Source organism: Rhinopithecus roxellana, chromosome 20, assembly GCF_007565055.1.
Source record: "Rhinopithecus roxellana isolate Shanxi Qingling chromosome 20, ASM756505v1, whole genome shotgun sequence".
Lineage (NCBI taxonomy): Eukaryota > Metazoa > Chordata > Mammalia > Primates > Cercopithecidae > Rhinopithecus > Rhinopithecus roxellana.
Genome location: NC_044568.1, coordinates 71985847 through 72010002, shown reverse-complemented (window position 1 = coordinate 72010002; position 24156 = coordinate 71985847). Strand labels below are relative to the sequence as shown.

Sequence of the window (24156 nt, the reverse complement as noted above, 5' to 3'; positions counted from 1 at the left end):
AGAGGGTTCCAGGTCCTTTGTCCAAATAGGCATAAAGCAGCTACTGTGTGCCGCCTGCTCCAGACGTGGGGGCTCAGCAGTGAACACCGCAGCAACCTGCCCATAGCAGGGCACCCCGCCCACTGTGCTTATGGCGTGGCCCCCACTCGAATAGGCAGCGCGCAGTAGGGCTCAGTGGCGAATCAGAGACTCATCCACTCACTGCCACCCGCCTGCCCGCCCCGTCACAGGTGGGCTCCTTCTTCATGATCAACCTGTGCCTGGTGGTGATTGCCACGCAGTTCTCAGAGACAAAGCAGCGGGAGAGCCAGCTGATGCGGGAGCAGCGGGCGCGCCACCTATCCAACGACAGCACACTGGCCAGCTTCTCTGAGCCTGGCAGCTGCTACGAAGAGCTGCTGAAGTATGTGGGCCACATATTCCGCAAGGTCAAGCGGCGCAGCTTGCGCCTCTATGCCCGCTGGCAGAGCCGCTGGCACAAGAAGGTGGACCCTAGCGCTGTGCAAGGCCAGGGTCCCGGGCACCGCCAGCGCCGGGCGGGCAGGCACACAGCCTCAGTGCACCACCTGGTCTACCACCATCACCACCACCACCACCACCACTACCATTTCAGCCACAGCAGCCCCCGCAGGCCCGGCCCTGAGCCAGGCGCCTGCGACACCAGGCTGGTGCGGGCCGGTGCGTCTCCCTCACCACCCTCCCCAGGCAGCAGACCACCCGACGCAGAGTCTGTGCACAGCATCTACCATGCCGACTGCCACATAGAGGGGCCGCAGGAGAGGGCCCAGGTGGCACATGCCGCCGCCACCGCTGCCGCCAGCCTCAAACTGGCCACGGGGCTGGGCACCATGAACTACCCCACCATCCTGCCCTCAGGGATGGGCAGCGGCAAAGGCAGCACCAGCCCCGGACCCAAAGGGAAGTGGGCCAGTGGGCCACCAGGCACTGGGGGGCACAGCCCCTTGAGCTTGTATAGCCCCGATCCCTACGAGAAGATCCAGCATGTGGTCGGGGAGCATGGTGAGGACCCAGCCCCACCCCATGGAGGCAGTGGGACCTAGGCAGGGCGGGCAGGGTCTCCAGTGTGTTGTTCCTGCAGCCACTCTGAGCACTCTCATGAGCCCAGCTTTGATTTGTGGAACAGACCAGCCATGCCTCTGGCACCCATAAGAAGGGAAAAGAGGGAGGTCCTGTCCCCGTCAGTGCCAGATCAAGCCCCCTGTGGCCCACATCTCACAGCAGGAGTGGTGGCCGCAGAGGTGGGATTCTGAACCTGACGAGGCCTGTCAGACCCTCCTGGGCCAGCATCCGTTGCCCCTGCCCAGCTCCGAGAGAGACCATATGCTTGTGTCCACAGTCTGGACGCTTCCCTGGAGGATTTGCAGCGCCCTTCGTGGCCATTGAGGCTGGCCCCGTTTCTAGGTGGGGACACCGAGCAGGGGAGTGTGGGGGAGGTACCATCACAGAGTCAGCCAGTCAGGAAGAGAGAGGCTGGTGCAGGATTCTCCTACCTGGGGCCTGGGCCTCCGTTGACCAGGTGAATGGGAGACTGCAGGACACCCAGATGGTTCCACACAGGCCTGGGGGTCCTTCCTGGTTCTGTACACAGATGTAGAGACACAGGCAGGGGTGTGTCCCCCGTGGCTGGGATGGGTGCAGCTGAGGTTGCCAGGATGCTGTGTGCCCTCATGTACTGGTACCCAAGGCATGCAGGCAAGAGTGTCAGGGGCGTGTGCTTCTAGCCCTCGAATTGTGGGAGTCCAGCCACTGTGCATAAGAGGCACACGGGTTCCAAAGACAGCATGAAAACATCACGGGATGGCTTACTGGTCATTATTATGTCAGTTTGGTGTTGGAGTGATTGTGGTTTGCTTGCATGGAGTCAAACAGAATCCCATAGCTAACTTCGCCTGTGTGCTGTGGCTGCTGGGAAGTGCCTGGTGTTATATTTCTGCAGATGGCACAGCCTAAGGCAGGCAAACGTCTCTGCACCTGTGTGTCCCTGCCTCAGCAGGTGAGCAGGAATGTGGCTGTGGGGGTTGGGCCTGTGTGCCCAGGTGTGTGTGTGAATGTGCCCAGTATGTGCCCGAATGTATGGCTTTTCTGATGTCTGTGGCTGCTGTCACCACGAGCTAGTGGGCTTAGAACAGTGGGAACTCTCAGCAATGGAGGCTGGTGGTCCAAAATCCGGGCGTTGCAGGGGTGCTTTCTCTGGAGGCTCTGGGGGAGAACTCTCCTCACCTCTCCTACGTTCTGGTTTTGCCAATCCCCGGCTTGTCGACACGTCCCTGCGGTCTCTGTCTGTCTGCACGTGGCTGTTTGTTTTCTTCTTCTTGGAACAGTCATGGCTCAGGGCCCTCCCTACTCCAGGGTAGCCTCATTCTTCATTCTTCCTTTTAATTCATGACACCTGCAAAGATCCTACTTTCTGTGAAGTCCATTTGCAGGTTCTGGAGGTTGAACTCTGGATGGATCTTTTTGTGGGGGACACGTTCACCCTACCGCTCCTGTGTGTGTGGGTTTCCAGGCCCCTGTGGCAGCACCACTGAGTGGGCCTGCCCCTGTCTGTGCCCTTTCCCACAGGACTGGGCCAGGCCCCTGGCCATCTGTCAGGCCTCAGCGTGCCCTGCCCCCTGCCCAGCCCCGCAGCAGGCACACTGACCTGTGAGCTGAAGAGCTGCCCGTACTGCACCCGTGCCCTGGAGGACCCAGAGGGGGAGCTCAGTGGCTCAGAGAGTGGAGACTCAGATGGTCGTGGCATCTACGAATTCACACAGGACGTCCGGCACGGTGACCGCCGGGATCCCATGCAACCACCCCCTGCGATGGACACACCAGGCCCAGGCAGCCCCCGGCGGCGGGCACAGCAGAGGGCAGCCCCGGGCGAGCCAGGCAGGCTGGGCCACCTCTGGGCTACCTTCAGCGGCAAGCTGCGCCGCATCGTGGACAGCAAGTACTTCAGCCGTGGTATCATGATGGCCATCCTCGTCAACACGCTGAGCATGGGCGTGGAGTACCATGAGCAGGTGCGGGCCGGCCTGCGCACAGGGCTGGCTCCCTGTTGTGCTTGCAGGGCTTGGGGAGTCTCAGGAGGCTTCCAGCAGCCCCAGTGCCTGACCTCATGGTAGGACAGTCAGGCAGGGCCCCAGAAAGCCGGGGATGGTGAGGATAGGAGACTAGGTATGCTGAGCCTCTGCTGGAGGGAACCTCCTCGGGGTCCTGGCCTCCTCTCTAGATAGCAACCGATTAGGCTCCTGAGATGCTGCTGCAGCCCTTCTGATGCCTTGGGTCTTGATGCAGCCAAACCTGCTCCTAGATAAGTGCTGAGGAGGGTTGGGAGCCATGGATGGGGCCACCTGATTGTCCCCACCTCTGCCTGCAGCCCGAGGAACTGACTCACGCCCTGGAGATCAGCAACATTGTGTTCACCAGCATGTTCGCCTTGGAAATGTTGCTGAAACTGCTGGCCTGTGGCCCTCTGGGTTACATCCGGAACCCGTACAACATCTTTGACGGCATCATCGTGGTCATCAGGTGGGTCCCCACCCGCTCCCCAGGCCAGAGGGGCCCGGGAAGCTCCACTGTCTGGCAAAGAACCCACCTACAGAGCAGAACCCTAAGCACGGGAGGAAGTGCTGGCAACGCCACAGCTCTTTATGACAAGCTGTGGGAAGCAGGTGCTTGGTGTCCTCAGTGCCCCAGGGGACTGTCCTGGGCAGAGTCCCCTCCCTAGACTCTATGCTTCCCTGCAGGCACTACTGGATACACACCTGTTAGGTCAGCTACATCTCAGAAGGGTGTTTCTGGAAACTAGCAGAGCTGTTCCCTGCAGGAACAATGCAGGTGTGCAGTGGCCTCAGGGCTGAGACGTTTAGGGCCAGACCCCGCGAGAAAGACCAGCTTAAAAGGCTGAATCATGTTTGCCGCTGGGGGAGCATTTGCCGCAACAAAATTAAACCAGAAAGGATTGGGAAAATTTGAGGGGAAACGCTGCCCGTCTTCCCCTGGAAGGAAGCTCATCCCTTGAGAGTAGAGAGGGGTGAGGGGTCTCCCACCCCGGGGCAGGGAGCGGGTGAGCAGAACGGACAAGCCAGATCTGGCTGTGGAAGTCCCGGGACAGGAGAGGGTCCTTGGCGAAGGAGCTTCCTTGACCTGGCCGGAGCCAGGCTTCTGCTTTCCCGGGGGTGCTGGGGCCAGACAGCCGCTGGGGCTGTCAGCAGGTCAAGAGGCTTTTGAGGTGCGTCCGCAGCTGCTCATGCCTCCCGATGCAGCCAGACTTGTTCCCATCTGTGGGATGCGGCACACGGGCCACTGTGGCTCCCTGGCTGCTGATCATGCTTCCAGTGGGAGGAGGGCCGGGGTCGGGGACCATGGCGCCGCTGACCATCGCCCCCACCCATCCGCAGCGTCTGGGAGATCGTGGGGCAGGCGGACGGCGGTTTGTCTGTGCTGCGCACCTTCCGGCTGCTTCGTGTGCTGAAGCTGGTGCGCTTCCTGCCAGCGCTGCGGCGCCAGCTTGTGGTACTGGTGAAGACCATGGACAACGTGGCCACCTTCTGCACGCTGCTCATGCTCTTCATTTTTATCTTCAGGTGGGCCCCCCAGCCCGCCCAGCGTCTCAGCCCAGGGCAGCCGGGAGCACAGGCCCGGGGCACCCCCAAAGAGAAGGAGCCTTCCCACCACCAGCCCCAGGGCATCTGCAGACACTTGGCCTCCGCTGCTTCCATTCGAGAAGCACTGATGGGGCACCTACTGTGTGCCACGCACTAGACATGCAGGGAGTCAGATGGCAGGGTTCAGAGATGGGTTGCCAGGTGGACAAGCTGGGGACTTACTCAAGTAAGGGTAGAGTGCCGGGGGTGGGGGCGGGCACCAGGCTCCAACTGGGCTGTTCTGGGCGCCCGCTGGGTGCCAGTCTAGCCTGGAGCTCAGGGTCAGGGTCAGCTGGAGGATAAGAAGCCAGGCAGGCGGGGTTCTCACGGTCCAGAGGGGCTGAATGAGGCAGGTGTCCCAGGTCCCAGTTGCCGCCCGAAGCCGGAGTGGTCTCCCGACGTCTGTCCCACCTCTGGTCTTGGTCCTCTCGCCTGTAGAAGGGACATTACTGAGTTGTGGGGGTAGGAAGTCCCTTCTAAGCCAGAGACCTCGGGAGCCCAGGGAGGGTGGGGGGCTAGGAGAGCCCAGACGGCCAGAGCCAGCCCTGCCCTCCCTCCTCCCACTCTCCTCCCCTCCCCCACCTTCTTCCCCTCAGCACACCCCTGCTTCCACCCTCAACACGCCCCTGTCCCCGCCCTCAGCATCCTGGGCATGCACCTCTTCGGCTGCAAGTTTAGCCTGAAGACAGACACCGGAGACACCGTGCCCGACAGAAAGAACTTCGACTCCCTGCTGTGGGCCATCGTCACCGTGTTCCAGGTAGTGCCCAGGGGTGCCCTCAGCAGTGCTGGCTGCCGAGTCTGGTCCCCAAAGAGGTGGATGTGCCGTCCTGCGTGCCCAGAGCTGCCTCCGTCCCAAGGACTTGCTGGCATTTTGGGGCTGGGCTGACCACCCCGGTCCCCCTACTGTCCCCCAGATCCTGACCCAGGAGGACTGGAACGTGGTCCTGTACAACGGCATGGCCTCCACCTCCTCCTGGGCCGCCCTCTACTTCGTGGCCCTCATGACCTTCGGCAACTACGTGCTTTTCAACCTGCTGGTCGCCATCCTTGTGGAGGGCTTTCAGGCGGAGGTGAGGAGGCAGGGAGAGGGGCTTCCAGGAGAAGGGGCTGCTGCCAGGAGGAGGGTGATGAGAAGTAAAAAGGGCTTTAGGTCAAGGGGAGGGGTGTGGGGGGCCTGCCAGGAGGTGAGGGATAGAGAAGGGAAGCTGGCTTCCATGAGGAGGGGGCCTTCCAGAAGGAGCGCGGAGGCCAGGAGCCCAGCGGAGTGGGCAGGGATTGGTCTGGAGAGGCAGATTCCTCACCTACCTGCCCCCACCTTGGCAGTGAGATCATCCTCTGGGTCCTTCTGTCTACACCCCACCTCCCAGGCCGGCCCAGCCTTCCGTCTGGCATGAGGGGTCCCCACTCACAGGGCCCTCATCTCTGCCTTGTGCTTTGCGGGGTACAGGGTGACGCCAACAGATCCGACACGGACGAGGACAAGACGTCGGTCCACTTCGAGGAGGACTTCCACAAGCTCAGAGAGCTCCAGACCACAGGTGCGTGTGGTCGGTGGGTGGTCTGGGTTCTGGTGGGTGGAGTACACCGGGCTGGCTGGGCAGGGCCCCTAAGGGCACATCCTAGGTGGGGGGATTCCTGATCCTGGGAGCCTGGCAAGTCTAGGGGCCCGTTCCTCCCTCTGCCCCACAGAGCTGAAGATGTGCTCCCTGGCCGTGACCCCCAACGGGCACCTGGAGGGACGAGGCAGCCTGTCCCCTCCCCTCATCATGTGCACAGCGGCCACACCCATGCCTACTCCCAAGAGCTCGCCATACCTGGACGCAGACCCCAGCCTCCCAGACTCTCGGCGTGGCAGCAGCAGCTCCGGAGACCCGCCCCTGGGAGACCAGAAGCCTCCGGTAGGGGCCATCTCCTGCCCCAGCCCCCTCAGGCCCCTTCAGGTTTCCCCCACCTGGCTCCTTATGGCCTTCCCCAAAGACAAGTGAGGGTCCCTCCCCCCATGCCCATCAAGTCCCAGCCCTGTGCAGAGACTGAGGAAGAGTGTTCTGGTTTCTGTAAATGGAAGCTGGGGCTGCTGTTCCAGGAGGCCGGTGTGAAGAGGCAGACGTGGAAGTTCTGTGCGCCCAACGGTCTAGCAGAGTGCGCAGCACACAGCACGGGAAGACCTAAGGCAGCTGGGGGCAGAAGCATGCCCGGGAAACAGATGGCAGGCCAGGGGGGGGGTTCCGCTGCCACGAGAAGCAGCCTGATTCCCTTTACGGCCAGGGCATCTCTCTGGGTCCGGGGAACTAGAGGGGAGCAGACAGTACCACCCGCAACAGTCACGGAGCACGGGAGTGAGCCAGACGCCCTAGCAGGGGAGGAAGCGGGGCAGATGTGAGGCTGAGCCACAGACCCAGCATGCTCTTGGGGACGCTGGGGCCACCCGCGCTTTGTCTGGTCCTGCGCTGGTTCTGGCCCCTGACCCAGCAGAGCTCAGGGCCTCACCCCCACAAGGCGGGCACCCTGACCCTCATGAGCTGTGCCTATGGTTGGCTCGGTGGGCCCCTAAAGTCGCAGCCTCCACCGTGCTTCCTTGGCAGGGCTGTCTATGCATTAATTGATCCACGTATGGTTTGCACACAGTGCTCCATAAATGCCAGCAGTTGGTGTTAATAGTGGTGCCGCCAGGCCACTGACTCCCACCACCCCCCAGGCCAGCCTCCGAAGTTCTCCCTGCGCCCCCTGGGGCCCCAATGGTGCCTGGAGCAGCCGGCGTTCCAGCTGGAGCAGCCTGGGCCGTGCCCCCAGCCTCAAGCGCCGCAGCCAGTGCGGGGAACGTGAGTCCTTGCTGTCCGGCGAGGGCAAGGGCAGTACTGACGACGAAGCCGAGGACGGCAGGGCCACACCCGGGCCCCGTGCCACCCCACTGCGGCGGGCCGAGTCTCTGGACCCACGGCCGCTCCGGCCGGCCCCCCTCCCACCTACCAAGTGTCGCGACTGCAACGGGCAGATGGTGGCCCTGCCCAGCGAGTTCTTCCTACGCGTCGACAGCCACCGGGAGGATGCGGCCGAGCTTGACGACGACTTGGAGGATGTGAGTGCGTGGCCCTGGGCCCACAGCCGTCTCGCCTCCCTCTGTCTGGGGCAGGTGCTCTGAAGTGGGATTTGAGATGGGATTCAGGGCATGGTGTTAACTGGGGAGATTCAGAAGGGGAGAGAGGCAGGCCAGGCCAGGGAGGAATCCAGCAGCATTCAGGGATTCAGCCACAGCCGATCCCCAAGTCCCCGCACTGCCATCTGGGGGCCATGTACTAAATGATCCATGTACAGTCTGCATACGGGGGCTGCGCCCTGCACCGTGGGTCAGCCGCTGGCTGAGAGCTGCTGCCGAGGTAGGGCCAGGCATCCACTAGACTCTCAGGCTCCTGTTTGTCAAGGACCACTCCCCAGAGCCAGGGCCCCAAGAGTACCCACTTACCTGGCCCCGTGGACTCCCAGCATGGGTCACTGTGCCATCCCCAGGGTAGGGAAGGAGGCGGTTATGTGGTATGAGCCCCAGAGGCCAGAAGGCCAGAGCCCAAAGGCCAGTGGGTAAGGAGTGAGGATGGAGAAGGCTGAGAAGGTGCTGGGAGGAGGGCTGGGAGGAGTGGCCTAGCTGAGCGCAGAGGGCCCTGGTGGGGGGCCGGGCAGGCAGGCACAGGGCTCTGAGAACCCAACTTTTCATTCCCCAGAGCTGCTGCTTCCGCCTGCACAAAGTTCTGGAGCCCTACAAGCCCCAGTGGTGCCGGAGCCGGGAGGCCTGGGCCCTCTACCTCTTTTCCCCACAGAACCGGTGAGGAGGCTGGGTCAGGAGGCTACATGGCTGGTTCCAGCCCACGGGACCCCTGCCCCCAGGTCCCCACTGGGCGGGGCTGGCACTTGGTGGATATTTCCGGGTGGGCACACCTTCTCAGACCACAGCGACCAGGGCTGAAGTGGAGACCTGGCCAGGGCTGTCTTGCGACCCCCATCCACTCTGCTGTCTGTGCCCCACCTCTCACCCGCTCCCGCCCACCCAGGTTCCGCGTCGCCTGCCAGAAGATCATCATGCACAAGATGTTTGATCACGTGGTCCTCGTCTTCATCTTCCTCAACTGTGTCACCATTGCCCTGGAGAGGCCTGACATTGACCCCGGCAGCACCGTGAGTCAGCCAACCCCATCGTCCCAGGCCACCACGACCCCCAGGGAGGGATGGAGTGGACACAGCCCCCCACCGTCCTCTCCCGGCAGGAGCGGGTCTTCCTCAGCGTCTCCAATTACATCTTCACGGCCATCTTCGTGGCGGAGATGATGGTGAAGGTACCGCGGGGCCCGGGGACTGCCCCTCGTTCCCAGGCGCCCATTCTGCCCTCATCCCCACCCAGTTGCGTGCCAGCTTCCCAGACCCCCCAGGCCTGAGCCTGAGATCAGTGCCATTGGCCCTCCCCAGGTGGTGGCTCTGGGGCTGCTCTCGGGCGAGCACGCCTACCTCCAGAGCAGCTGGAACCTGCTGGATGGGCTGCTGGTGCTGGTGTCCCTGGTCGACATCGTCGTGGCCATGGCCTCGGCTGGTGGCGCCAAGATCCTGGGCGTTCTGCGCGTGCTGCGTCTGCTGCGGACCTTGCGGCCTCTGAGGTGGGGACCAGGGGCACCCCTGGACTCCTGGGGCAACCTGGAAGCACAGTCCCCTGACGCCACTGTCCATCACTGCTCTCATAGTCCTGGGCTGTTCGCAGGCTGCCCAGTCATCCCCACCTTGGGGCCTTTGCTGAGCTGTGCCAGCGCCTGGCAGCTGCTGCCATAGATGACCGCAGTGTATCCTTCGCTCTCCTCCAGGGTCATCAGCCGGGCCCCGGGCCTCAAGCTGGTGGTGGAGACGCTGATTTCGTCACTCAGGCCCATCGGGAACATCGTCCTCATCTGCTGCGCCTTCTTCATCATTTTTGGCATCTTGGGTGTGCAGGTGTGTGGCCCCCATGTGCCCGGGGGTCTGTCTTCCCAGTGTGGCTCCCAGCAGTGCTACTGTGGGACAGGGAGGGACAGCTCGGGCCTTACTCGCGCCCCAGGAGGCCCTGTGTGGGGTGGGGCACAGGCCGGGCCCTCCGCGGTGACCGCCACACCCATCAGCTCTTCAAAGGGAAGTTCTACTACTGCGAGGGTGGCGACACCAGGAACATTTCCACCAAGGCGCAGTGCCGGGCCGCCCACTACCGCTGGGTGAGGCGCAAGTACAACTTCGACAACCTGGGCCAGGTGGGCAGGCGGCAGCAGGAGGCGGGGGGAGGGGTCTCCAGGACCCCCTGGAGCGAGAGGGCCAGCGACCCCAGCTCCAGCCCTCCTCAGGGACCCTGGCTCTGGCCCTCAGGCCCTGATGTCGCTGTTCGTGCTGTCGTCCAAGGATGGCTGGGTGAATATCATGTATGACGGGCTGGACGCCGTCGGTGTGGACCAGCAGGTGTGCACAGGCGGGTGGCCGGGTCACCTCAGGGTCTCCCCCACGCGGCTGTCTTGGCCTCTGGGGACTTGTGGGGCCATCCTGGGCAGGGCACCTGGCGGAGCAGGCGGGCGGGGACCCACCAGCTCTGTGCCGCAGCCCGTGCAGAACCACAACCCCTGGATGCTGCTGTACTTCATCTCCTTCCTGCTCATCGTCAGCTTCTTCGTGCTCAACATGTTCGTGGGCGTTGTGGTCGAGAACTTCCACAAATGCCGGCAGCACCAGGAGGCAGAGGAGGCGCGGCGGCGTGAGGAGAAGCGGCTGCGGCGCCTGGAGAGGAGGCGCAGGAGTAAGGCGCTCCCGGTGGCGGTGGCGGGTCGGTACCTATGTGCCCACCGGGCCCTCCAGCCCTGCCCGCTCCCACCCCAGCCTCCCCGAATGGCTCTGCACGCCACCCGCCTTGCCTGGGCCTGCATGGGGGCCGGGCCTTGGAGGGGCTGGCTGGAGAAGGCCGATGGGGGAGCCCGCCACAGCAGGAGAGGAAGCACCCCCAACCCCGTCCCCAGTGCCCAAGGGGCAGGTTCCCCACCGAGTCCTCGCTCCACAAGGAGCCAGCACAGCCCCCGAAATACGGGAGCTGAGGGAGAGCAGGGAGGGCTCCAGGCCCGAGCGCCCCCACACCCTTAGCCCTCAGACCATCTCCTTGTCTTTCCAGGCACTTTCCCCAGCCCAGGTACCGGCCCTGCCCTGCATGCCTCAGGCCCCGCTTCTGCGGCCGCTGCTCGGGGAAGGGCGGGCATCCCAGGCCTGCTGGGGTCCTCCGCAGGGGGGGCACAGGCAGCTGGAGGTGCTGGGTGTGTGGCGCAGGGACGGGCTGTGCTCGCCCACTGGTGCCTGGGCTGCTGTGTGCATGCATGCGTGTGGCTCTGCCCGGCTCACAGTCTGCCTGCATCTCTGCCGTGCACCAGGACACCCAGAGCAACGAGGGGCCACCCACACCCCTGCAGGCCTGTGGCTGCCCCGTGTCCTTGCTGGTCCAGCCCGACTGACTGCTGGCCCCCCCTGGCTGCCCAGGCTGCACTGAGTGCTTCAGTGACTGCATGCTGGCCCGCAGAGCATGAGGGTCGGGCGGGGGGTGTATCCTGCTCTTCCAGGCACTGGGCCAGTGGTCCCCACCCGTGTGTGGTTCTGTGGCCGAGGCAGGTGCTAGGGTGTGGTGGCAGCTCACGCCTTCACCTACTGGAGCTCCTCCTCGTGCGTGGAGGGGCCCTGGAGGCCGAGCGTTCAGTGCACACCTGCCTAGGGGACACACGCAGATGGTGGACACCGACTTCAGATGGTCTGGAGTCTGGCAGACCCTAGACCACAGCACATGGCCCCTTGGAGGATGGGGAGGGGAGGGACTTGGGCTGGTGGCCAGAGGGCAGGTCACACTCTTGTCTCTGCTCCAGTGAGGCCCTGTGGGCCCGGAGATGAGTGGGGCTGCTCTGCCCAGCCCTTCCTCAGTGTCTCAGCCTGAGGCCAGACCCGGAGTAGACCACAGAGGCCCAGCCACGTGCTGCGCCAACCTGGGAGCTCCAGGAGGGCGGGGTGTGCCCGGCACCCAGGTGGGATGTGGGGAAGCCATCTCAGCTTCGAACCCACTCTTGGGGGCTGCCCAGGACGCGGCTGCGTTGCTGAGGAGGTTAGTCAGCGGCCTGCCCCCAAGGCCTGCTCCAGCCCAGGCCTCCTGGCCTAGCCAGCTTCCCAAGGAGCTGTATCTCACTTAGAACAGGGTCCCTTCCCTGAGTGAGTCCCCCTCCAGTCTGACGTGAGCCCTGCCATGGGGCAGGGCCAGCCCCATCTTCACATCTGAGCCGTGGGCCCCCACTTCTCCCCTGCACTTGGCCACCTGGGAAGAGAATGGGGTCTGCAGGAGCCCGGGGCAGCCCTCCCGCCTGGCGCTCACGGCCGCCCTCCCTGCAGAGGCCCAGCGCCGGCCCTACTATGCCGACTACTCGCCCACCCGCCGCTCCATTCACTCGCTGTGCACCAGCCACTATCTCGACCTTTTCATCACCTTCATTATCTGCGTCAACGTCATCACCATGTCCATGGAGCACTATAACCAACCGAAGGTGGGTGCAAGAGGGCGCTTCCTTCCCGCAGACCAGGGCAGCGAGGGGGCCCTTCCTTCCCACAGACCAGGGCAACAAGGGGGCCTAGGGGCTGGGGCACCCCCAGTGGGGCAGCTAACAGCACGTACAATCCAGGACTGGCGCTCCGCTGAGCCCTCACTGGGGTTTGCATGGGGGATGTGGAGATTTTGTGTGAAAAAAGGTCTTTCTTTTAACGTTGATTGAAACTCCCCTCCCCCTGCCCTGGGGGCCCCTCCCCAGGCTGGCCATGCACGTCCCACCCGTGAGGAGGGGCTGGCAGGCCGTGCATGTCCCATCGTGGGGAGGCTGGCAGGAGACAGGCAGGCCTGAGGGCCTGAGGTGGAGTTTCTCTTTACTCGGGTCCCCCTGCAGCCCCTCCTTTCCTCAGTGGAAGGACGTGGTCCTCCCAGAGGAAGGAGGTAGTCTCTGGGTAGCAGTAAGCCTTTGAGGCTGAGCGGACTCAGCTCTGTGGAAAGCATTTTGTGTGGAGCTGAGGATGGCCGTGGCCAGAGACCAGGAGCCTGGGCGGGGAGGGGCAGGGTCTTCCCTCCCCAGAGGTTCGTCCTCAGAGGATGGGGGGCTCCAGGGTCCATCCGGGCAGTGCCTCCCAGCCCAGCCCAGGCTGCATACTGTAGGTGCTCAGAGTTGGGTCCTGTGAGCCCATGTTCCCATGCCCCCGAGGTGCTCAGGTCGGTAGAGGATGGTTGGGAGGCCAGGACACTGCCGCCGGGGCGCAAAGATGGCTGCAGCGTGTGAAGTGGGCGGGCAGCTCAGGGTGGCTTCCCGGACCGGAGACCGTGGTGTTCAGCTGGGCCTGTGGATGCTGGGAGAGTAGCTTTCACTCATTCACCTGGTCAGACGCTTCGGAGCACTGCCTGTATGCTGGGCTGGAGGAGGGCCGAAGAGGCTCCCGGTGCCCAGGGAGGAGCTGCTGAGCTGACCTGGGAGCCCCCGGGCCGGCCCCCGGGGTCACTCACAGGCGTGCAGAGTGGGAGCCAGGGGAAGAGGGGTGGCCCCAGCCCCACCTCAGCCAGCCTGACCCTCCACCCCCAGTCTCTGGACGAGGCCCTCAAGTACTGCAACTACGTGTTCACCATCGTGTTTGTCTTCGAGGCTGCACTGAAGCTGGTGGCATTTGGGTTCCGTCGGTTCTTCAAGGACAGGTGTGTGGGGCAGGGCCGTCTCGGGTTCCGGGGGCGCCTCAGGGCTCTAGGGGCTGGGGCAGGTGAGGCCGCAGGCTTTTCCACGGGAGTCTGCAGAAGTGATGCTGCTGAGCCAAGGCGGGGACCCCGGGCGTGTGCACCGAGCTGAGGTGGGGACCCTGGGTGTGTGCACTGAGCCTGCGGCCTCGCAGGTGGAACCAGCTGGACCTGGCCATCGTGCTGCTGTCACTCATGGGCATCACGCTGGAGGAGATAGAGATGAGCGCCGCGCTGCCCATCAACCCCACCATCATCCGCATCATGCGTGTCCTCCGCATCGCCCGGGGTAGGTGCCTGTGCGCCTGCCAGGTGCCCTCTGCGGGTGGAGGGTGGGGGCTCGGCCTTAGTTGGGAGTGAGGGTAGGTGCGACCGGGGTCCCCAGCCCAGCCCTGCTGACGCTCAGCTCCTGGCCCTAGTGCTGAAGCTGCTGAAGATGGCCACGGGCATGCGCGCCCTGCTGGACACCGTCGTGCAAGCCCTGCCCCAGGTAGGTGGAGCCCGCACCATCCTCAGCGCAGGTCCCACATGCCCCCGAAAGACGAGGTTGCAGGGAGGGTCTCGCCGCCCCCGCTCTCCCTCGTTTGTCTCTGGTCCCTCGGTTGTGCGACGGCTGAAGCCGTGTCCCTGCTGTGTGCATTGCGTGGCTTGGCTGGGCTGGCAGAGGTGGATCCAGCCGCTGCCCTCTGGCCTCAGTCCTCTGGGCAAGACTCATAACCGGGGCCACCTGTCCAGTGCACTTCCAGAGGCAGGGGCCGTGGAGAGCCGGAAGGATCCAGGCAGAGTGCAGCAGGTGGCCAGGGTGGGTGTGTGTGCGCCCAGGACCACACCCAGGATGCAGGCGTCAGCCGCAGGCCCGGGTGCCCCTCGGAGCCCACATGGGCCCAGCCTCCCTGCTTCCTGTGCCCCTGGACCCTGCCCACATCCTTTCTGGCCTCCACAGCTAGGAGACCCAATGCAGTGTCCCGTCCGTAGCCTCTAGTCCACCTGTCCAACCTTCGTGTCCATCCATCCACCAGCCCAGCCACGTTCCCAGCCATCCCCCACCCCCACGGCTGCCCATGCATCCGGCACCTCCTCTTCCCAGTCATTTCTCGTCCCTGCGCCATCTGTCAGTTGCCCCCTGCCTGTCTTCTGCCTCCCACCTCAGCTGTCCCCACTCACCCTGTCCTCAGCGGCGTGCCTAGCTTCGTCCGAGTAAGACTCCCGAGGGCCCGGTGCCGCTTCACCAGGTGCTCAGCTGTGCAGAGGAGGGACGTGGAGTAGGGCAGGCCAGGCCAGCCTTGGAGGGTGCGCCGCCCGGCGGAGTAGTGTGTGCAGATGCTGGGGCTGGTGGGGTGGTCCACAGGAGAGCTGTGACAGGGGAGGGGTGAGGCCCAGGCCACCTGCCAGGACCCCTCAGTCAGCTGCGTGCTGGCCTGGGCCCCACCATGAAATCTCTGAGGTAGCCCCTGAACAGGGTGGGCGAGAGCCCCGGGGGAACCTGCTGGGCAGAGAGTGTGGAGTGGGCTCCGGGCCAGAGGCTGATGCTCAGGGGGAGGGCTGAGGAAGAGAGAAGCCAGTGTGGGCCAGCACGGAGGGGTAGGTTGTGTCTGTCTACCTGGTGAGGCCGTGGAGCCCCGGAAGGGGCGTGGGGCTGAGGAACGGGGGTCCCCGCCCAGCTCTGGGAGCTTGCTTCCACTTGGCTTGGGCTGGGAGCGCATGGAAGAGGGTGGGCAGGTGGGGCCTGGTGGCTGAGGCGCCGAGTGCCCTGCAGCATGGGCTGAGGCCTCCCTGCCCGCCTGCCTGACCCGGCTCTGCTTCTCTCTCATGTAGGTGGGCAACCTGGGCCTTCTTTTCATGCTCCTGTTTTTTATCTATGCTGCGCTGGGAGTGGAGCTGTTCGGGAGGCTGGGTGAGTGGCCCCTGCGCCCTCCTCCTAGCACACACGGGGTCCTGACAGGCACCCCCGTGCTCGTTCACTCACAACGCAGTCACATGCCTGCGAACAGTGTGGGGCCTGATGGGGGCCACACACCCGCTGGGCGTCCTCACCCGGGCCTGCGTCCGAGCCTTTTGTGCACGAGGCCAAGGCTCCCGTGTCGACGTAGAGGCCTGCACCCAGGCTTGTGACACGTATGCGGACACGCACACAGGAACACAGACACAGGGATGCCTGCCACACACGAGGGGAAGCGAGTACACGTGGAGATGTGCACACATACATCTGGAAACACGCCGCCATCCCTAATGCCACGTGGTCCCAGGAGACAAATGCTGGCTGTGTTCCCTCACCTGGTGACTGGAGCCTCCTGAGGCTCCCACCCAGGCCTCAGCCTCAGCCCAGGCTGGGCGGGGCAGGCGGGGACCCTCCTTAGGCCAGGCTGGGCGGAGCAGGCGGGGACCCTCCTTAGATGGCCCAGCCCTGCCCCTACTGGGTCCCACTTCAGACAGCCCAGTCCCTGCCAGGTCCCTCCCCCAAGCCCCGTTCTGACGGGTGTGACATTGTCACAGTCCAGCATCTGTCCACTGGGCAAGTTGATTCTGGTCAGCCGGCACCCACTTACCCCCCACCACGCACAGTCCCAGACACAGACGATGTTTCTTCCATGGTTTGGGGTCGCAGCCGCCAAGCCTGATGAGTCCCAGCCAAGGTGCGGCAGCAGAGGCCTCAGCCCAGGGGCTCCGGCCTCACACCCAGGGTCAGCCTCTGCTGGGCAGGTCAAACCACCGGGGCTTTGTCATCCACATTCTCTGGGCTGACCCTGCCTCTGGGCTCCCCAGGGGCCATGTGGAGGCTGGGTGCATGTCCCGCCTCCACCCAGAGCAGGCGCGGCTGACCAGGCGTCGTGTCCCTCCCTTCAGAGTGCAGCGAAGACAACCCGTGCGAGGGCCTGAGCAGGCATGCCACCTTCAGCAACTTCGGCATGGCCTTCCTCACGCTGTTCCGCGTGTCCACGGGGGACAACTGGAACGGGATCATGAAGGTACCTGCCGTGGCCGTGGCCGTGGCCCTGGCACCTGGCAGCCCCAGCGGGGTTTCAGGTTTTCCCAGGACGGCCGGGTCCGTCCTTGCCGGGCAGGGGGAAGGGGACGGCACTCTCAGGGCGGTGCCCACAGGTGGGTGTGGACCCCAGCCTGCAGCTGCCCCCCACCGCAGGACACGCTGCGCGAGTGCACCCGTGAGGACAAGCACTGCTTGAGCTACCTGCCAGCCCTGTCGCCCGTCTACTTCGTGACCTTCGTGCTGGTGGCGCAGTTCGTGCTGGTGAACGTGGTGGTGGCCGTGCTCATGAAGCACCTGGAGGAAAGCAACAAGGAGGCGCGCGAGGGCGCGGAGCTGGACGCCGAGATCGAGCTGGCGCTGGCGCAGGGCCCCAGGGGTGCACGCCGGGTGGATGCAGACAGGCCTCCCTCACCCCAGGAGAGTCCGGATGCCAGGGACACCCCAAACCTCCTGGTCGCACGCAAGGTGTCCGTGTCCAGGATGCTCTCGCTGCCCAACGACAGCTACATGTTCCGGCCCGTGGTGCCCGCCTCGGCGCCCCACCCCCGCCCGCTGCAGGAGGTGGAGATGGAGACCTATGGGGCCAGCACCCCCTTGGGTACGGCAGCCAGTGGGGCCAGCGGGGAGACGCGTCCTGGGTGGGAAGCAGGACAGGGCAGTGAGAGGGAGGATGGCCGGACAGGGAGGAAGATGGGGCAGGTGGGAGGGAGGATGGGGCAGGCCAGGGTGGGGCCGGAGGATGGGCAAGAAGGAGGATGGGGGCAGGCAGGAGGGAGGATGGAGGCCAGGTTGGGGAGGCCGGGTGTGGGCAGATGAGGGGAGGACTGGGTGGGCAGGTGAGAGGGAGGTCGGGTCAGGCCGGGGCTGGCCAGGAAGGAGGATGGTGGCAGGTTGGGGGAGGACGGTGGTGGGTGGAAACTGGGTAGGAACGCAGGGGCAGAGCTGCCAGCTTAGATTCTCCCCTGCCCCAGACTCCATTGCCTCTGCACACTCGCCGCCCGCGGAGTCTTGTGCCTCCCTCCAGATCCCATTGGCTGTGTCGTCCCCAGCCAGGAGCAGCGAGACCCTCCATGCCCTGTCCCCTCGGGGTGCAGCCCGCTCCCCCAGCCTCAGCCGGCTGCTCTGCAGACAGGTGGGAGAAGCTGTTGCCTGCTGTGGAGGCCGGCGGGTGGGGACTTACAGGGACGCCTCCTCTTGTCTGAAGTACCAGCAGATGAGGACAAGGGCCAGGGAGGGCGGCACTGGGTCCTTGCGGCTCCGAAGTTTTCTGCCTGCTGCTTGGTGGATCTCGGAGCATTGGGACTGGGTGGGCTTGAGGCCTGTGAGCCTGTGACTACGGAGCTCCTGGCTACGGGGACCGGAGTCTTCTTGGACCCACAGCGTCAGGCCCCACAGTGGGCAGACAGCAGTTTCTCAGGCCCACCCCATGACAGGCAGACGGCGATTTCCCAGGCCCCATGTGGGCATGTGTCCCATGGTGGGCAGACAGCGGCTTCTCCAGTCCTGGCTTGTGCTCAGATGTCCCAGCCTCACCCACTTGCAGCCTCGGCTCCTCTTCCTGCCTCTCCCTGCCTCTTACTGTCCAGTGCAATACCCCCATACCGCATGGGAGCAGTTAGGAGAGCCCCATCCTGGGATGCCCAGCTGGGCTGCTGGTGTCCCGGGGTGGGGAGGTGGCCTCAGCCTCAGCTCTGTGCCCCTGGGGGCCATGGCATCTTTGCCTGCAGAGCAGCGGGCACAGGCTTTCCCCAGGAGCCTCACAGGTCAGGAGTGAGACTGGGATGTCCACACCAGTGGCTTCCAGCCCCATCTCGAGGGTCAGGAGCCACCCAGGCACCTGCCCACTTTGGCCTCTCCAGGACCTGGATGGTGAGGGGTCCCCGGGCCCTGGCCACTGATAGGGCTCTCCCAGGTTCCTGCTCCTCACTTTGCCTCCACGCCCCACAGGAGGCTGTACGCGCCGATTCCTTGGAAGGGCAGATTGACGGCCCTAGGGACACCCTGGACCCTGCGGAGACTGGCGAGAAAACCCTGGTGAGGCCGGTGTCCCAGGGGGGCTCCCTGCAGTCTCCCCCACGCTCCCCACGGCCCGCCAGCATCCGCACCCGGAAGCACACCTTCGGACAGCGCTGTGTCTCCAGCCGGACGGCAGCCCCGGGTGGAGAGGAGGCCGAGGCCTCGGACCCAGCCGACGAGGAGGTCAGCCACATCACCAGCTCCGCCTGCCCCTGGCAGCCCGTGGCCGAGCCCCAGGGCCCCGAAGCCTCTCCAGTGGCCGGCGGCGAGCGGGACCTGCGCAGGCTCTACAGCGTGGACGCTCAGGGCTTCCTGGACAAGCCGGGCCGGGTGGACGAGCAGTGGCGGCCCTCGGCGGAGCTGGGCAGCGGGGAGCCTGGGGAGGCCAAGGCCTGGGGCCCCGAGGCCGAGCCCTCTCTGGGTGCGCGCAGAAAGAAGAAGATGAGCCCCCCCTGCATCTCGGTGGAACCCCCTGCGGAGGATGAGGGCTCCGCGCGGCCCCCCGCAGCGGAGGGCGGCAGCACCACCCTGAGGCGCAGAACCCCATCCTGTGAGGCCACCCCTCACCGGGACTCCCTGGAGCCCACAGAGGGCTCAGGCACCGGAGGGGACCCTGCAGCCAAGGGGGAGCGCTGGGGCCAGGCCTCCTGCCGGGCCGAGCACCTGACCGTCCCCAGCTTTGCCTTCGAGCCGCTGGACCTCGGCGGCCCCAGTGGAGACCCTTTCTTGGACGGTGGCCACAGCGTGATCCCAGAACCCAGAGCTTCCTCTTCAGGGGCCACAGTGCCCTTGGAACCCCCGGAAACAGAGCCTCCCGTGCCCGTCAGTGACCCCCCAGAGAAGAGGCGGGGGCTGTACCTCACAGTCCCCCAGTGTCCTCTGGAGAAACCAGGGTCCCCCTCAGCCACCCCTGCCCCAGGGGATGGTACAGATGACCCCGTGTAGCTCGGGGCTTGGTGCCGCACAGGGCTTTGGCACCGGGGTCTGGGGGCCCCGTTGGGGTGGTAGCCCAGGCGGAGCCGTGCGTGGACCCTGACTTGGGTCCTGTCGTGAGCAGAGAGGCCCGGGGAGAATGACAGCCCAGGCCCTGGTTCTCTGCCCAGTGAAGCAGGAGTGGCTGCTGGGCCCCCCGAGCCCCTGTCCTTTCTGGTTCGGGGTTCTTGGAGTTTTGCTGCCAGCTGAGGCTGTGCGGGCGGCTGGGTCAGCGTCCCGTCGTGAGAGAAGCTGCGTTTGTGGGACGAAGACCAGGCACCCGCCAGAGAGGGGAAGGCACCAGGCTGCGTCCTCTCAGGCCACGCATTGTTACAGGACACTCACTGGGGGACTGGGCCCCTGCCGGCAGCAGGTGCGGCCACTGCGGCCCAATGCCACCTTCACTCACAGTCTGAGTTCTTGTCCGCCTGTCACGCCCTCACTACCCTCCCCTTCCAGCCACCACCCTTTCCGTTCCGCTCGGGCCTTCCCAGAAGCATCCTGTGACTCTGGGAGATGGTGACATCACATCACGAAGGAGCCGACGCAAATCGGGCCTCCCCTCCATCTGGGGGCTTTGGCTGCGAAATTCCCGTTGACACCTTTGTTCTGTGTGCTTTTACATTCAGGTTAAATGTTGCAATAATCGGATGCAGAAGACCCAGCTTCTCAAAGGAGAGGGAGGGGGCGGAGCGGAATAAATAGTAACTTATTTAAGAAATGCACTTGGATTCCTGCCGTCAGTCAGGGGCGGGGAAGGGAGCGCCATCCCCAGACGGGTGCAGCAGGCACTTGGCCAGCAGGACACAGGAGACTAGCAGAAGGAAGAGGCCGGGGAGGAAGAAGCCAGCCAAGAGGGCGAGCCCGGGGTACCCAGACCCTGAGCCCCCTGAGGCTGTGGTGTGGCGGCGGATCCAGCTCACGTAGGCGGGGACACGGGTGTAGACCCCTGGCTTGTTGGGGCGGCTGCAGCCCTCACCCCAGCTCACAATGCCAGCCTGCACCCAGGCACCGTTCACCTGGCAGACCAGAGGCCCCCCAGAGTCATCCTGAGGACAGAGAAGGCGAGCGTTGGGAGCCAAGAAGGTGGGGAGCCCCTCCCTGGGCTGCACCCGCCACCGTCCTCTGTCACGGCCTGGCGGGCTCACCTGGCAGGCGTCCCCGGGACCCTGGGCACACAGCATGTCGGGCTGAAGGATGCTCCCCCCAGGGCCAGGGTAGTCCCGGCGGCAGGTCTCTGTGTCCACCACGGAGACTGCCACCTCCTGAAGGCTGTACGGGGGTGGCAGAGGCTCTGGGGCGGGGGAGACAGGCTTCAGGGAAGGTTGGAGCACCAGGCCCTGCCCTGGGGGGATGGGAGACCTTGCCAGACACAAGTCCAGTGCCACTGTGACCCTCGTCATGGCACGTGATCTGATGTTTGGCCGCTGCTCTGGACCCACACGATAGGCTTTGAAAAGGGACAGGTTGGCCGGGCGCGGTGGCTCAAGCCTGTAATCCCAGCACTTTGGGAGGCCGAGACGGGTGGATCACGAGGTCAGGAGATCGAGACCATCCTGGCTAACATGGTGAAACCCCGTCTCTACTAAAAATACAAAAAACTAGCCGGGCGAGGTGGCGGGCGCCTGTAATCCCAGCTACTCGGGAGGCTGAGGCAGGAGAATGGCGTGAACCCGGGAGGCGGAGCTTACAGTGAGCCGAGATTGCGCCACTGCACTCCAGCCTGGGCGACAGAGCGAGACTCCGCCTCAAAAAAAAAAAAAAAAAAAAAAAAAAAAAAAAAAAAAAAAAAAAAAAAGAAAAGGGACAGGCAACGGGGGCGGCCTTGGCCGGGTGTGGAGGCCACCAGGAGCAGGTGGTGGCATCAGCGTCCCTCAAACCAGTTCTCTTCCCGCTGCCCTTGCCTCCCTCCATCCCAGCATCCCCACGCAGGCTCCTCACCTCCCTCCCGCGTGTAGCCCCAGCCAGTCACCCAGCACTGGCTCCCAGGGCAGAAGTCATCTGAGGCCTCCGGGAGGCAGACGGGCAGGATCCGGCTGGAGAGGGTCACGGGGACACTGAGTTGCACCAGGGCGATGTCCCCGCTGGACCCCGGCGGTCCTGAGGGGCTGGAGTGCACGATGATCTGCCTCACGGTGGAGAAGTGGGGAGACAGAGTGATCTCCAGCTCCCCCAGGTGCACCTGGTAATCGGAAGAGTTCAGGGACCTGGGAGGGAAGGTGGGTGGGTGTTGCGGGCATCTGTGCCCTGAGGGGCTGGCTGCAAAGGCTGGAGGTCAGCATCGGCCCTGCCCAGACCCCACCCCTGCGGGCATCCAAAGCCCAGCTCTTGCCTCCTGGGCTCAGGACACACACAGCCTGGGCAGTGGCCTCGCCCTCCAGGGTCCAAGGACCACGGCAGCACCTTGTGGTTCCTGCCAGCCCCTGGAAAAGCCAGCAGCACACCCGAGACCAGCAGGGGCTGGTCAGGAGGCAGATTGCAAGCTCAGTTTCACATGAAGAGACAGCGGCGGGGACGCGGGAGGGAGCTGTAGGTCCCTAGAGGCCAGCCAAGACGGCAGAACCTCACAGAGGGGGCAGCCAGCCCCTCCCTTTCCACTGGAAGGAAACGGGCCCAGAGTTCCCGAGCCTCAGAGTGAGTCCAGACCCAGTGGAGGCCTGTGCGCTGGCGTAGGCCCCACTCAGGCCTGGACGTTCAGGCTGCCCCTGCCCAGCCGGACACTCACCCGGAGAAGCAGTGGGCAGCTGTGAGCACCCACTGGGGGCTGAGCAGGGACCCGCCACACACGTGCACCCTCCGCAGGCGGAGGCTGGCCTGCCATGGCCATGCGCCGGCCCGGGCCGCGTGGCCCCCTACGATCCGGCCTCCTGCACCCGAATGCTGCGGCTGGCCACACCCTAAGTCGAAGGAGGAAGGGGTGGCTGGTGGGGATCCCAAGAAGCCCACTGTGCTTCCTCCAGGAAGCCTTCCCTGACCATACCTGCCTTCTCAGGGACTTCCCTGTTCAGCTCCCCCGTCTGCCGGCCTTTCCCTACAAGCATCGCGGGTGCAGCTGAAATGACACCCTGGCGGCCGTGCGCGCGCCCAGTGCGCAGGCTGCGGCTTCTAAGTGCCGTGCTCCACAAACTAACCAGGGCTCCCGGGCAGCTAGACAGGGGCTCAGAGAATGGTGGAGCCCCCGAGAAGGCCCAGGATGCCGGGAGTGGCTGCCTGGTGGGCAGTTTTCCTTCAGGGGAGGTGGAGATGTTCGGAGCTGGATAGAACTGGGGGGTACACGCACTGTCCAAGGTGCTCAGGGTCTCTGAATTGGACGCTTGATAATGTAAGTTTATCTTCTGTGAACTTCACCTCAGTAAATTAAAAAGAAATTAGGAAGTCGGCTTGAGGCCCACCGGCCGCACCTGGGGCCGCCTGAGCTGGATAATTTTGCTGGCAATGGAATGTGGCCACTCGGCTGAACGGAAGGGAAGCTGGGATGTAGACGGACGTAGATATTTACAGATAGGGAGTGGGTCTGGGGGTGGGGCCTGGGCTCTCCTGCACAGCAAAGCCCCCAGCTGGTTCCTGGGCCACAGTGGGGACCCTGCGGGGGGGAAGTTCAAGGAGGGCCAGGTTGTTTCTATGGCCTCGAAGCATCTGCCAAGGTACAAACTGACCGCAGTGGTGGGGGAGACAGCCCAGCCCCTGCCGCAGACCCCGGCCAGCCTCCCTCAACCGAGAGATGTCAGCAGAAACCACCTGACAAACTATGGCCTCCCCAGTGGGACCCCCAGGGAAGGAGAGGGTCGTCTCCGAGGCCCCCCTGCCAGGCCTTGCCTGCACCCACCCCCACACCCCACATCTGTTGGAGACGTACCTGGCTGCAAAGCCCTGAGGGACACACCTGCGGGAAAGAGACGGGAGGGCCCAGGATGGAGGGGGGCTGCCGAGGGGAGGGGTGTGCAGGCTCCAGAGGCCCCTGCCACACACCTGCCAGGCCTCAGGGTGACACTGGGGTGGGCCCTGGCCCTGAGCGGAGGGGCCCGGCCTGGTGAGGCTGGGTCAGCCGCTGTCTTACTGACCCAGGGCTGGTTGGAACCAGCCGTGGGCCATAAACGGCAGCTGGAGGCTGGGAGTTTGGCCTCAGGCCTGGGCCTTCTCCCCACCCTCCAGGTCCTGCTCAGGGGAGAAATCACCAGTATTCTGGGTCCTGGGACTCCCGGCACCCCCAACTCCCACCCGCACCTCCCTCCTGCCTCTGTCCCCAGGCACGGACAGCCGGGCCTCCAGCCAGGGGTGCAGTCTCTTCAGAGGAGACACGGGACCCCACAGGGTGGGGACTCAGCGTGTTCCTCCCTCAGGCCAGCCCCCAGCTTCACCCCCACCAGGGGTCCAGGCAGGAAGCAGATGCCCCCCCATCCTCATATCCAGGCCAGGTCACTCACCGGGCACAGCCAGGAACAGCAGGAGGCCATGGGCCCCGAAGGCCATGGTGTCTGCCCAATGTAGGGAGAAGGAGGAGGGCCCGCCTGACCCTTGGACCTGCTGGGCGTGGGGGGTAGGAGTGGCCACACACCTGCTGTCAGGCAGGGCGGGAGGACGGAGGAGGTGGGAGCTCCACAGACGGCCCCACCTGTTCCTTCTGCACATCTTCTAAGAAGGGTCGTCGTCTCTGTTTATCCCCATGTGGATGCCACAGCCCTGGCACCAAGTGGCCAGCAAGGCCCAAAGGCACAGTGGTGAAGGACAGAAAGCAAGCACCACTTCTCACC

The 24156-nt window shown here is 64.6% G+C and overlaps 2 protein-coding genes across 9 annotated transcripts in view; one reads left to right on the top strand and one right to left on the bottom strand.

The window, feature by feature from the left end:
• CACNA1H (calcium voltage-gated channel subunit alpha1 H) overlaps window positions 1–20130 on the top strand; it is a 66830-nt gene extending 46700 nt beyond the window's left edge. Inside the window, exons 9-35 of one of the 7 annotated variants that reach the window (XM_030925381.1) lie at window positions 231–1020; window positions 2584–3026; window positions 3383–3534; window positions 4407–4592; window positions 5295–5412; window positions 5570–5725; window positions 6103–6193; window positions 6345–6553; window positions 7351–7731; window positions 8369–8469; window positions 8696–8819; window positions 8909–8977; window positions 9108–9292; window positions 9494–9620; window positions 9785–9910; window positions 10023–10112; window positions 10260–10470; window positions 10810–10827; window positions 12060–12211; window positions 13286–13395; window positions 13587–13720; window positions 13851–13921; window positions 15247–15325; window positions 16276–16397; window positions 16571–17015; window positions 17389–17549; window positions 18365–20130. In XM_030925381.1, coding sequence (XP_030781241.1) covers window positions 231–1020; window positions 2584–3026; window positions 3383–3534; window positions 4407–4592; window positions 5295–5412; window positions 5570–5725; window positions 6103–6193; window positions 6345–6553; window positions 7351–7731; window positions 8369–8469; window positions 8696–8819; window positions 8909–8977; window positions 9108–9292; window positions 9494–9620; window positions 9785–9910; window positions 10023–10112; window positions 10260–10470; window positions 10810–10827; window positions 12060–12211; window positions 13286–13395; window positions 13587–13720; window positions 13851–13921; window positions 15247–15325; window positions 16276–16397; window positions 16571–17015; window positions 17389–17549; window positions 18365–19378 — 5865 coding nt within the window. In that variant the 3' untranslated portion in view covers window positions 19379–20130. Of the gene's footprint in view, window positions 1–230; window positions 1021–2583; window positions 3027–3382; window positions 3535–4406; window positions 4593–5294; window positions 5413–5569; window positions 5726–6102; window positions 6194–6344; window positions 6554–7350; window positions 7732–8368; window positions 8470–8695; window positions 8820–8908; window positions 8978–9107; window positions 9293–9493; window positions 9621–9784; window positions 9911–10022; window positions 10113–10250; window positions 10471–10809; window positions 10828–12059; window positions 12212–13285; window positions 13396–13586; window positions 13721–13850; window positions 13922–15246; window positions 15326–16275; window positions 16398–16570; window positions 17016–17388; window positions 17550–18364 lie in introns of all 7 variants that reach the window. The other 6 variants (XM_030925383.1, XM_030925386.1, XM_030925385.1 and 3 more) reach the window with 6 other exon arrangements.
• Window positions 20009–23885, bottom strand: TPSG1 (tryptase gamma 1). Of its 2 annotated transcripts, none has more exons than XM_010387793.2 (6): window positions 23830–23885; window positions 23262–23288; window positions 22131–22302; window positions 21347–21612; window positions 20554–20699; window positions 20009–20454 (listed from the first exon to the last, which is right to left on the bottom strand). In XM_010387793.2, exons 1-6 carry the CDS (start codon window positions 23873–23875, stop codon window positions 20146–20148), a joined length of 966 nt encoding a protein of 321 aa, XP_010386095.1. In that variant the 5' UTR covers window positions 23876–23885; the 3' UTR covers window positions 20009–20145. The 2 variants fall into 2 exon arrangements, with proteins under 2 accessions (XP_010386095.1, XP_010386094.1); XM_010387792.2 differs by having other exon boundaries at window positions 20130–20454; window positions 20554–20750; window positions 23830–23882.
• Between the last annotated feature and the right edge of the window lie 271 nt (window positions 23886–24156).